Source organism: Tupaia chinensis, unplaced genomic scaffold, assembly GCF_000334495.1.
Source record: "Tupaia chinensis unplaced genomic scaffold, TupChi_1.0 Scaffold000037_5, whole genome shotgun sequence".
NCBI classification, from domain to species: Eukaryota; Metazoa; Chordata; class Mammalia; order Scandentia; family Tupaiidae; genus Tupaia; species Tupaia belangeri.
In genome coordinates, this window is record NW_006159488.1 from 274894 (window position 1) to 287997 (window position 13104).

At 35.1% G+C, this 13104-nt stretch overlaps 1 protein-coding gene across 1 annotated transcript in view; it reads right to left on the reverse strand.

Moving 5' to 3' along the window:
* Nucleotides 1-13104, reverse strand: part of LOC102486911 (S-formylglutathione hydrolase) — a 25862-nt gene that overhangs the window by 2938 nt on the left and 9820 nt on the right. Inside the window, exons 5-8 of the mRNA XM_006140645.3 lie at nucleotides 10858-10982; nucleotides 9930-10049; nucleotides 7722-7820; nucleotides 5264-5431 (exon numbers count right to left, since the gene is read on the reverse strand). Coding sequence (XP_006140707.1) covers nucleotides 5264-5431; nucleotides 7722-7820; nucleotides 9930-10049; nucleotides 10858-10982 — 512 coding nt within the window. The remainder of the gene's footprint in view (nucleotides 1-5263; nucleotides 5432-7721; nucleotides 7821-9929; nucleotides 10050-10857; nucleotides 10983-13104) is intronic.

A 13104-nucleotide genomic window follows, 5' to 3' on the forward strand; every position in this document is an offset into this window, starting at 1 on the left:
AACAATGAGAGTTAATAGTGTCATCCTTCACTAGTTTCAAGCTCTGTTTATCAATCTCATCTAATGGGGGTAGCCTCCTTGGTTAAATTCTTTGACTAGTGAGTTGACTGGGTATGAGAAACAGCTTATGCAACTGTCCATATTTAGTGGCACTTGAAGGGACTTTTCTTTCCTCCTCTACTTCACACTTTAAATGGAAATATCCCCAGTGGCAAACTCAGACTCCGGAGTATAAAAATAAATGAAGACATTCTTTCATTCTTCACTCGACTCTCAAAATGGAAGCTACGCTCCAGCAGCTATGATGGCTATTTACTCGAATAGGCAGTGCTTCCAACATATTTTCCAGACCCAACAGAAAAGCTCAGATATAAACTCCCAAGTTATTATATCTTTCCAGAGAACAAAGATTGTTGGAAGGTATATATTTATTTAATAAACTCTGACTATTTGACAACTGTGTTAGAGAACTGTGCTGAGTATAAGGATAGAGATGAGTGGCAGATCACTGCATTTCTGGAATTCTCTGTCACATTCTTACTCTTCTCTGGGAGGCAGAGGTAGAAGCCAAAATAGCCTGAGAATTGTCAAAAGGGCCCTGAGACTCGTCCTAGTCACCAAGAATGGAATACTGTTCCCGGAAGTTTCCTTAGTAAATTATTTCCTCACTGTGTAACTTCAATAACTAAGCATAAAACATATCAGGCCTTTCCTTTCCAAAGATCGGTGTTTTTTTTGTTTGTTTTTTGTTTGTATACTAGTTATCAGAATTGTGCTACCTAATGCTTTTCAATTTAGATTCCCTGAAGTCAAATATAAAAGAATTATATGAAATAATACCAAATAAATAACCCTATACATTTAACTATGCACACAATTTTTTGACTGTCAACAAAATATAAGTTGTAAGCATTTTTAAAATTTTTAAATTTTTACTATTATTATTATTATTATTATTTATTTTTGGAGAGGTTTTTGCTATAGGGTGCATGCGTTCGCGAGAAAGACAGAGCAAGACAGAGAGAAAGTGAGAAATCACATCCCGGGGGGATGGCCATGCCACAATCCCTTCTCCTCCATTCTCCTCTCAGGATCTTGGGCACACATGCACACACACCCAGTGTGAGTTTAAGTCACTGAGTCTGGGACTCGCAGTCCACTACATGGGAGTCCATCGACATGACCATTATGACAACTGTTGGTCCCAGCATTTTTTAAATATTAAAAAGTAGTAAAAGAATGAAATTAAGTAAACCATGTGTATGACGAAATAATTTCTTTCTTCCTTAGATCATTGATATCACATTCTCAGATCACTTTCTTCCTTAAATCACATCTCTTATTATTTTCAGCTTATTTTATTTTTCATAGCTACTACTTTACAAAGAAATTATTATACTAATAATCAAATGATAAAGCAGTTGATAAAATTCTTAGACTTGAGATAATCTGAGGTCAATGCAGATTGGCTAGAAAAATCTGAAAACACCCCCTTTGAAGATGCTACTCAGGTACTATTCAAGTTGTTGATTCAGTTGTAAAAATGTAAGTGCTGGGACCAGTAGTTGGTATAATGGCTATGTTGCTGTACTCCCATGTGGTCGATCACGGTTCAAGTGCCGAACCCAGTGGCTTAAATTCACACCAGGCGCGTGTGCGTGGGTGCCTAAGATCCTGAGAGGAGAATGGAGAAGGGACTGCGGCGTGGCCATCCCCCATGGGGGTTGGTTTCTCGCTTTCTGTCTCTCTGTCTGTCTCTCTGGCTTTCTGGTGAGTGCACATGCCCTATAGCAAAAACCTCTCAAATTGGGGGGGGCACGGGCCCCTAAAAAAAAAACCCTCAAAAAAAAAAAAAAAAAAATCTAAGTGCAATATGCCAGAGACTATGTAGTTCATTCTTAACCCAACTTTGCTGGAAGGAAAGCGAACAGAAAACTGTGCCTCCTGTGCTTAACTTTTTGACTAGTAATTTTAATACCGTCTTCTTTTTTAGAAGAACTGACTGCTTTGGAAGAATTGATTCCAAAGAATCAACACCTTTCTTTTAATTGTTTAGAATACAGCCATTTTAGAAATAAAGATATTGATTTTATATTTCCAAGAATATCATCTGTAAACTCTATGCTGCTTTTATAATAAACTACAGAGGTTTTCAGACTTTGTTGGCCAGCAGAAACTTTCTAGAAACAGCAGAATTTCCAGGCAGTTTCAAGGGAAGTAAGCAGGCATCCATTATGACTAGTGCTGAGAAGTTAAGGTCATTTGGAAACAAACATGGTTTGGTACATCACTCGTAGCCACAGTTAATACAGTTAAACACACTGCAATATTTATAATCAAATTGGTATTTGGATCCCTCAAGGTTGACTATTTTTATCTAAAATGTAACTGTGATGCCAATGTTCAAATAAATCTTTAAAAAAATTATATTATTCAAGTATGGATACTCAGAGACAGTGTATATACAGTGTATTGATCTTTGACATATTTTTTCACATCATTTTTCTCACTTGTTTAAAAAATCTAGATGAATTTGGGAGCTCGGTAAGATCTGCAGCATAAGTTAGTCAAGTAGCAGGTTATGCATACTTTCTCTGTGTGCTAGCTCAATTCCATCCCTGTGCTCCTGGGGAGCATATTCCTTCGCCTGGGAATGGCTCGACAGGGACAGAAGGACAGTATTTGGAGTCAATGACTTAGTTTCCAGTTCTGGTTCCACCAAGTGTGTAACCTCAGAAAGTAAGTTACTTCTCTGAGCCTGTCTCCTCATTTGTAAAACAGACAGACAAGGATGGAATGATCTGTCACTTGGTGGTATGTAAGGACTGAAAATGAACTGTAGCTATGAAAACATATTAACTACAATGTGCCACATTACATGTTGAGTTAATCTAGAATTATTTGAACATTTACCATCATAATTATACTTTAATCTTTTTTTAAAAATTATTTTATTTTTTAACTTTCATTTATTATTAATTTATTTATTTTAATTTGACCAGAGAGGGACAGAGAGAGGGAGGGAAAGTGAGAAAGCAAGCCACTAGGTCCAGGACTTGAACCTCGGTCGGCCATGTGGGAGTCCAGTGCCCCTAGCTGCCATGCCACCTGTCGGCTCCCATAATTATATTTTAAATCAATGTGTCTGATACATGACCCTTTAAGATTAACAATTTTTTTTTTAAGAGAGATTTTTGCTATAGGGTGCAGAGAGATAAAAAGTGAGAAATTACTCCCAAGTCGAGGATGGCCATGCAGCAATCCCTTCTCCTTTTTAAGAATTTTAGGCTGCTGGGTCTGGGACTTGAACTGTGGTAGACTGTGGGATTCCAGCGATGTAACCATTTATACCATCTGCTGGTCCCACATATAAAAAGATTTTGAAAAATCATAATCATGTATAATTTTTAGCATTCATTTTTCAACTTGAAATAAAAATTCTGGTTTTATTATATTCTGAAACTTATAAATATTATTTAAAAATAAAAGTACAATGTTAATTACAACTATAGTAGCATAAATAGAGTTGGGTAAGTAGTAGACAGTAAAAAGTATTTTGGTCAAGAAGAAAAAATTTGCAAGTCAATTGGAATTCAGTAAAAACTTTTCTTTCTTTTTTTTTTTGGAGAGGTTTTCGCTATAGGGCGCGTGTGCTCTCCAGACAGACAGAGAGAGACAGGGAAAGTGAGTGGGGAATGGCCACACCACATTCCCTTCTTCATTCTTCTCTTGGGATTTTTTGACACACATATACATGTGTCTGGTGGGATTTTTAAACCACCAGGTCTGGGACTCTAACTATACCTGGCCATAAGGAAGTCCAGCACCTTAACCACAACACCACACGCTAGCCTCATAGTAAATGCTCTTAAACAACTAGAAATACAAAAAGCACCATCAATAGATTAACTAATAAGCCAAATAATATAAAATGCATTTAAAGGGATTAAAAAAAACCTCATGGAAATATTAATTTTGAGTTTATTTTGGTGCAAAGAAAAAAATTGAAATTCCTAAGTTTTTTGCTAATACATGCTGTCCATGAACTTTCTAAAGACCCCTATGTGTGTGTGAAACAAACAGTACACGACTTCTGAAGCTAAAATGTGTGCATAAAGCAAAGCATAATTAAGGCAGAAGCGTGTCCTTTTTATTTTTCTGCAACAACAGTGTATATTTAAAAAAAGATATATCTGGTAATGCTGAAGATTAAGTACCATTCAAGCATCAAACATCTTGTTACTAACCTGTCTGACAGTGGGTCAAAAAACTGTAAATACTTCTCACTAGGTAGTGAAAGCTTTGGTTAAGCTTTCTTATTTCTACAAAATTTGGTCTTAGATATGATTAAGTTACAAGTCTTATACTTCAAGTGTCTATTAAAATTATCTTACTAGAGTAGTATTTCATATTCTAAAATTTTAAAAAGCAAGAATTATAGACTATGCAATCTTGCTTTCCTTTTTTTGGACAGGGTCTAAGTTGCCATCCTCCTGCCTCAACCTTCGGGGTAGCTGGGACTAAAGACATGCATACCACCACTATTGACTTTCGGAGAGGGCCAAGACTAGAACACAGGCCTCCCATGTAACCTTCAACTGCTGAGGGCATCAGCCAACATGCATTTATTGTGGACAGGGTGGAATCTTGCTTTTTAAATAATTACTATGATGATTTATTTATTTATTTACTTATTTATTTTATGTATTTATTTTTAAGGATTTTGCCATAGGGTGTGTGTTTTCACTTGAAAGAACAGAGACAAGGAGAGAGAAAGTGAGAAATAACCCTTCAGTGCGGGGGGAGGGAGAGGAGGGGATGGCTACACCTCAATCCCTTCTCTAGTCTCCTCGTGGGATTCTGGGTAGGCATACACATATGGCCAGTCATTTTCAAGCTACCAGGACTGGGACTTGAACCATGGTAGGACATGTGGGAGTCCAGTGCTGTAACCACTATGCCACCTACTTTTTTTTTTTTAACTGCCTGAGGGCACGTGCACTCACCAAAGAGAAAGAGAAAGGGAGAAAGCCAATGGGTTAAGGTCATGCCACCATCCCTTCCCTTTCATTTCTCCATCTTCGTGAGATTCTGGGCACACATGCACACATGTGTTTTTCAAGTCACTGGGGAAGGGACTTGAAAGGCAGTCAGCCACGTGGGAGCTGGCTTCCTTAACCACTAACTAGGCCACAGTGTTGGTCCCTAGAATATTGCTTTTTTAGTTATATTACTTAGAAAAAACTAGTTTCCTAGTACTTGCCTCTTGTAATCTAAAAACAACCGGGATTTTCTTTTCTGTGCAGGCAGCTATGAAGTTATCAGGAAGTAACTGTCCATCTGAAAGAAACTGGTCATCTTTTCCTTGATCAATTAATATGTCCAGCTGAGAACCCGGATAGGACTTCACAAGATGGGTAGCATCATAAGCCTATTAAAACAGGAGAAACATCAACAAATAAATTTTAAAATGCCGAGAAAGAGATTTTCCACAGAATACTACGTAGAACCAAATAAAAAGTTTAAATTGTTTAAACTTTAAGTCTCATGAAATTGGAAAAATGCCTTTAAGTTGGCTTAAAATCTGACTTGCCAGGTTTCTAACATACAAGGTTTTCAGAATTTTATTTGGGTTGTGGGAAAAGTCATGATGCATTTTTGCATAGAAAAAAATGTCATGATTTTTCCCACAACCCAACATTTCCTAGTATAGTAATCTCTCTTACACATTCTGAAGCAGTAGTTTATCAGTGGCAAAAATCGAATTCAAGCATTCACAACACTGTCTGTATAGCCTTTTTGCTTCTAAACTTTTAATGTTCTTAATCACCTCTCAATTTCAATGAAACATGATTTTTTTCTTTGTAAATCCCCCACAAATTGGAAATTACAAATTTCTGACTCCATTATCTTTTTCTATTTCTAGATATGTACTCTTTCAGAGAAATAATCTATATATTTTTAATTCTAATTATATAATAAATATCAATTTATATATAAATATATTCAGCTCTCCCTTTAGCTATTGAATAGCACCAAATCTATGAGTTTTCAGAAAGACACGGTGTGAATCATCTGAATCATATCCACCTTAAATCCATTATTTGAAGAGGTGCCACAAGTTACAGTTTTTTATTATGCCGTCTACTTTAGGATGTTCCTAATTATTCATATATATATTCACATATATATTCAAAACTTTTATGCAGACAAACAGTAACCGAAAGATTTCTCCTTCTAATTTCAATGCTTTTATTTATGTCCACACTTTACCTCCTTTCATCCTATATGGACATAATGAGAAAGTATCCAGAAAGTTTGACCAATTGTAATTTCTATGATTTAATAATTCTACATAGCATCCTATTCCAATTATAAATTAAATAATACCCTAAACACAACATATTTAAGGCAGAAAAATCTACTGACATTGAGAGAGTATGGCATAACTAGATTAATTTTTAGGCAACTAACCTGTGCCCCAACCTCTTCTCTTCTCACCCTAATAAGCTGGTCTTTTACCCAATGTCACTGTTAGGGCACAAGCCATCTTTGTGACAAAAGATCCCAGAACTCAGCAGAGTCTGCATATGATGAAGACTCAGAACATGTACGTGCATCATCAGTTCTCAAGGCACCTAATCCTAATCTAATCATTTTCAATATTCTTCCAAAATAGTAAAATCTAAGCCTAAACTAAACCATAATTTCGTGACAAAAGGATGAACATTTCATTTGTTAGAATTCAGTCATCCTTAAATAAGACAGGGGACCATGTAGGAAAGATCCTGAATATACTAGTAAAATATAAATATTTTAAGACACAGAAGTTGTTATTTTTGTCCACTTGTTTCTGCTTGCTAACATGTACATGATGATGAGTTCATTCACAAAATAGCCAAGCTGTTGGTGGAGACTGCAAATGGGCCATTGTTACACAAGAGCAAACTATAGGGACTAGCAGGTGGTGTGGAGGTTAAGGCTGCTGGATCTCAATGGCCAACTCTGCAGTTTGAGTCCTGAACCTAGAAACTTGAAAATCACGCTGGGCATGTGTGAGTGCATGCCCCAAATCCCAAAATGGAGGACAAGGGATTGTGGTGTGGACATATCCCTTGGGGGCTGATTTCTCACTTTCCTTCTTTGTCTCTCTTTGATAAGTACACACATCTAAAGTTATTTTACTTTCCATTTGAAGTACCTGTTCCCATGCTTAAAAAAGCAAACTTATTGTTGAGAATATTCACATAAATGTACATTTCAGAGTTATCTATATTTAGAGACGTTTAAGCCTGAAATTTAAAATCCAAGAGAGAATGAATTTTGAAACAGATATATAAAATAATTTTAAAGCCAGGCCTTTTCATTCCTATTATACAATTGAGCATATAGTTAATGAGCAGCATGTCTAAATTTAGTGATATGTGTTTTTTTGAGGGGCAGATATGTTAATTTAGGAATAATGGTAATTTTGAAATAAAATTGCTCCAAATACTTGGCATAAATCAATACAATTAGAGAGTATGTTTTTTATTTTATTGAGACAAATACACCCATAGACTCACACATGCACACACATATATACATACTTTTTGTTAATTATTTTCAGTTCTGGAATCTTGAGTGGGTTAGGAATATGACATGACATCTGTGGCATGTACAGCTTTTTAGCAAACTTGAATATTAAAAAATGAGTATTAAGATAACCATCCAGTTCTTACCTTCCATTTACTTTGATCTGTTCCCAAGTATCCACTAAAAGCTTTTTTGCCCCAAGGACAGAGCACTGGGTTGCAAATTGGAGCAAATGCTGACACAGACTTGAGAAACAGAAAATTAAAAAATAAGTTATATTCGCTCATCCAAATCGGAATATTTGTAACTTACTTAAAAATGCAGAAGGTATTTGCAACTTGCTTAAAAATAAACCTAAACTCACCATGAAAACCCCTATCCTACGAACAATTTTTTGCAGGCTTACTTGTAATATATCCATATCTTTCGTGTGTTCAACTTGAGAGCTAATATTGGGTTGTCAGAAAAGTGATGATGCATTTCTGCATAGAAAAGCATATGTCATAACTTTCCAATAGCCCAATAAATATAACTAAAATAATGAACTTCAATATATTATAATTTAATTACATAAGAAATAAACAGAAGTTTGTGCTCAGAGTTTCTACTCTTTTCCCACTGAAAATTAATCTGTAGTAATATCGAAAATTCATCATTACATTACTGAGCATGTTATTAAATATCAGACATTATTTATGTTAAACTGTACCAAGAATGCTGTGAGCAATGCTTTTAAATATAAAATAATTTTTAATACAGTTTTTGTTCTGTACAATGTCCTCCCCCGACCCCCCCCCTTATAAGGTAAAGAGGTAAAAAAATTGTCTAAATATAGACATTTCTACTTATAGACATATAGAAAAGTCTACTAGCTTTTTTAAAGAACAAAAAAAATCAACTAAGTTAGATTTTTTTTTTTTTGCCTCAGGCACAATAAATTCCCTTACATCAAAAACTGGAAAACAAGGGAATAGAAGATGGCATAACAGTTATGTTGCTGGATTCCCAGGAGTTGACCGCAGTTGAATTCCCAGACCCAGCAACTTGAAACTCACTCTGAGCATGTGTGTGTGTGTGTGCCCAAAATCCAGAGGGGAAAATGGAGGAGAAGGGACTGTGGTGAGGCCATCCCCCCTTGGGGGTGATTTCTTGGTTACTGTCTCTCTGTCTCTGTCTCCCATGAGTGCATGTACCCCATAGCAAAAATCTCTCAAAAATCAGAAACAAAAAAAGAAACTGGAAAACAAAACTTATTTTAAAAAACTCATGGTCATGCCATGAACTAATTCAATTCTAAAACAAAGCTTACCCAAAGTAAAATATTTGTTGTCACAGCAAGAAACTGCTATGAGAAATATTTTCATTTTTCAGTAGTACACGTAAAATAATTAAAAAGTTCTTTCTAAGGGAAGGAAATGGATTAAATAAATTTCGAGGTCACAAATAGCTCTTTGATTTCAAAGACAGAAACAAAATGATCACTGCTTTACCATTTTCCTTTCCAACTCTCACAATATGCTGCTTTTCACAGCATGACACTGTACATATAATAGTTATCCAACCTCAGCTCATTTAAACACACAAACAAAAATGGTTAAAAAGCTTCATAAAAAGAATGAGAAAGGCTGAGAGTAATGCTTTCCAATCAAGCTGCATTTCAATTTTCATTAGCGGCACTAAGAGCATTGGATCCCTTTCTTCTTCTTCTTCTTCTTTTTTTTTTTTTTTTGCTATAGGGCATGTGCATTAGCCAGAGACAGAAAGAAAGCGAGAAAAAACTCTCCAGTGGGGATGGCCATGCCACATTCCCTTTCCTCCATTCTCCTCTTAGGATTTTGGGTATGCAGGCACACACGCCGATGTGAATTTTAAGTTGTCGGGTCCAGGACTTAAACCACAGTCGACTACATGGAAGTCCAGTGATGTAACCATTATGCCATCTGCTGGTCCCAAGAACACTGAATTCTTAAACTTCTACAAATCATAAATTTTCTTCTACTTCAGAAAAAAAAAGCTTTACTGAGATATAAAAATATAAATGACAGATACTGCCATGAAAACGTTAATAAATAATAATAACCTTTAGAAGGGGAAAAAAAAAAAGGTGTTCGAAACTATAGTTTGAATAAAAGTAGTTAGAGAATAAGAAACTGCTCTGATAGAATTCCTAATGCTTCTGGTTCCATAGTATATATGATGGTCAAATTTAATACCCTCCTCATCTTCTGCAGTTCCTGACACTCAGAAAGTTTATTCTCAATCTGAAAATAATATCGTAATTTCAGTCTTTGAAAGTATCTAATATTAGCCCATCCGAGAGAAATATTTATCACTAGTAACCTGAGTAATCTTACTTTATATTTTCCAGGATTTTTCAAGGCACAAATCAGAGCTCCATGGCCTCCCATGGAGTGGCCAAAAATAGACATCCTTTGGGGGTCCACCGGAAAATTGGCATTTATAAGTTGGGGAAGCTAGAAAGAATATAAAAGTATGGCAAGAGATATCAGAGAAGTGTAAACTTTTTCAAAGTTATATGATAATCAATGCAGTAATATTTATTCTGGTAAAGAAAAAATACATGTAAAACTTTAATATCCTATGCTAGAAGAAAGTAAATTATGACATGTAACAGATTATGATGCAACTAGTAAAATTAGAATATTACTGGAAAATGCTTATTTTAAGCAACGAAAACAAAAGTTTTAAAATTATGTGAACGTCAGGTACAGAAAAATGCCCAGAGTATATACCAAAACATATTTGGTTTTTGAGATGATAGAGTTACGGGCTATTAAAATTTTATATTACAGTTTATGATGTACACATTAACAATTAATATTATTGATGATGTACATATTAACAATTACAATCATATGAATTTTTAAATGCATAAGCTGCACATAAATATTATTAATAGAAGCTCTACCACTTACTTATCCTTTCTAACTAAGTCACGGTTATCATATATTTGAATGAACCAGCAGCCAAGGAAATGGAAGTCTGTTTTCATATATTATTTTCTTTGATAAGTTAGGTAGTGTACATAGGTCTCGATGTAATTATTAAACTCTTTAAAACTATACTTAGTGTTACTTTAAATTACAGTGTAGAAGACTAGTAAACTTTAGAATTTTCACTAAGATAATTTATAAATATGTACCAAATAGATTCAACAATATCACACCCTACTTTTAAAATTCTCAGGACTGGAAGGACTTTATGTTCATAATTAAACTGTTTGCAGTCATCAGTTAATAATTACAATGCAAATTAAAGTACCTCCTCTGTTACATAAGAGTACATTCTATAGTTAGTTTTCCAAAGATCTTCAGTGGCATCCACATAAAACCCAGCACCAGTGCCGAAGTCCCAGCTGTCATCTTCTCCTTTAATATTACAGCCACCTATGAAGGAAAAATCTTGAGTTTTCATTTACTTCATGGTAATGGCCCATGTTTAATACCACTCCTTCTGAAAAATCTGCAAGTCACTCTTTCTGAAAAATCTGCAAGTCTCTCCGCATTAGAGTGGTTTACCGTATATTATGAACTCTCTGTCTTTTGGGACATGTAGTAGGAGTACACCTTCTGGCCCTCTTGCCCTTGAATAGGGGTAGGTGACTGGTTCTAGCCAAAAAGGTGAGAGTAAATGGTCTTCCAAACTGGAAAATTCAGCAAGTTCACCAGCTCTCTTTGTTGATGAAGTTATCTCTTATGTATTCAGAGCATGTATTTCCTCACTTCGTTTTACCATATTAAGGACTTATGACTCTTTTTTATTTTATTTTTTAGGTTTTTGCCATAGGGTACATGTGTTTGCCAGATACAGAGAGAAAGAGGGGAAAAGTGAGAAATCACCCTCTAGGGGGGATGACCACACCACAATCCCTTCTCCTCTATTCTCTTGAGATTTGGGGCATGCAAACAGAAGCACCTGTTATGAGTTTCAAGTCACCAAGTCTGGGTCTCTAACCACAGTTGACCATATGGGAATTCAGCACTTTAACCACCACGCCACCTAATGGTCCCATTATAACCTCTTTTTAAGGATTATCTTTGTACATTATCTTTCAGAAATGTGTTGAGCTCCCTTTTCTGATTACCCTCCCTCGACATTTCTTTGTTTTCTTTACCACTGTGGTCTCAGAAGGGAAGGAAGACACATGTTTACACTGAATTTGCTCTCTTAAACTGAAAATGTCTCCCATGTACGTTGGAATCATCTCACCCTCTTTCTGCTATTTATCCCTCACCCACTGGAGTTTCCTTGTATTCTTTTTTAATTTACTAAGTTTTATTTTGTATACTTGTATGTAGTTAAAAAGCTAACCACTGGAATTTTGAGTAGAAATACAAGAATGAATAATCTGAGGGAAATGACCTCTTCAGTACAGTGGTTCATTTAGGAACACAGGAATTACCCATTTTTAATAAAGTCTTAATTCACAATCTTTGATAGAGTTTTTAAAGTTTCTTGTAAGTTCTATCTTCCTATTTTTTAAGTTTACTCTCAGGTATTTTATATTTTGATGTCATTTTGAATTGAGTCTTCTATTACTCACCACACAGATCTTACTTTTGTATAATTTGGTCTATGAAGAAAATCCACTAGTTCTCAAGGCCAGCCATTTAACTTTCAGGGTTTTTTGTTTTGTTTTGTTTTGTTTTGTTTCGATTATGGGGAGTGTTTGCTCACCAGAGAAAGAGAGAGAGGGAAAGTGACAAATCACCGTTCAGGCAGATGGCCATGACACAATTCTTTCTCCTACATTTACCTCTCGGGTTTTTGGACATGCACATACACATGCCTGGCATGATTTTCAAGCCACCAGGTCCAGGATTCAAAGTGTGAAGTCAGCCACGTGGTATCTAGAACCTTAACCTCCATGCTACCTGCTGGTCCACTTCCAGATGGTTTTTAGCTGTCATGTAAATTTCCATCTTCCAACACTTCTATGTCACTAAAAAAAGTTTTCACTCTCTGATTAGTTATGTTTTAAATATCTGATATTTTAAATTTCAATAATGTAAACATTCTAGTCATTTATATTAAAACTAATACTCATTCAACTGTATGAGTGAGATTAACAGAGAAAAAATGTAACGATCATACATTAGGTTGTGGGGAAAGTCATAACATTTTTCTACACAAAAATGCGACTTTCCCAACAACCCAATACAAGACAGTTTACCTAGGGATTAGAATAAATAACTTCCTATGCGTTGCCTGCTATTAATGCAGCATTAGTGCCAATATAATATCTAAATCGAGTAGCTTAATCTGTTTAAAATGTCTTAATCTGTAAAATGGGAATAACAAAACTGTCTTCTCTTAAAAGAGCAATGTTATGAATAAAATTAAATGCAGAAAATTATTTTATAATAATTTTATAATATAAAAATAAACATTTAGAGCTTTGTCACTTGAAAGATTAACAGATTAATAGATAATAGCACTGAATGAATTATGTAGTGTACATATTATACTACTTATAACTCACTTTTTTTTTTTTTTTTTGGGGAGGTT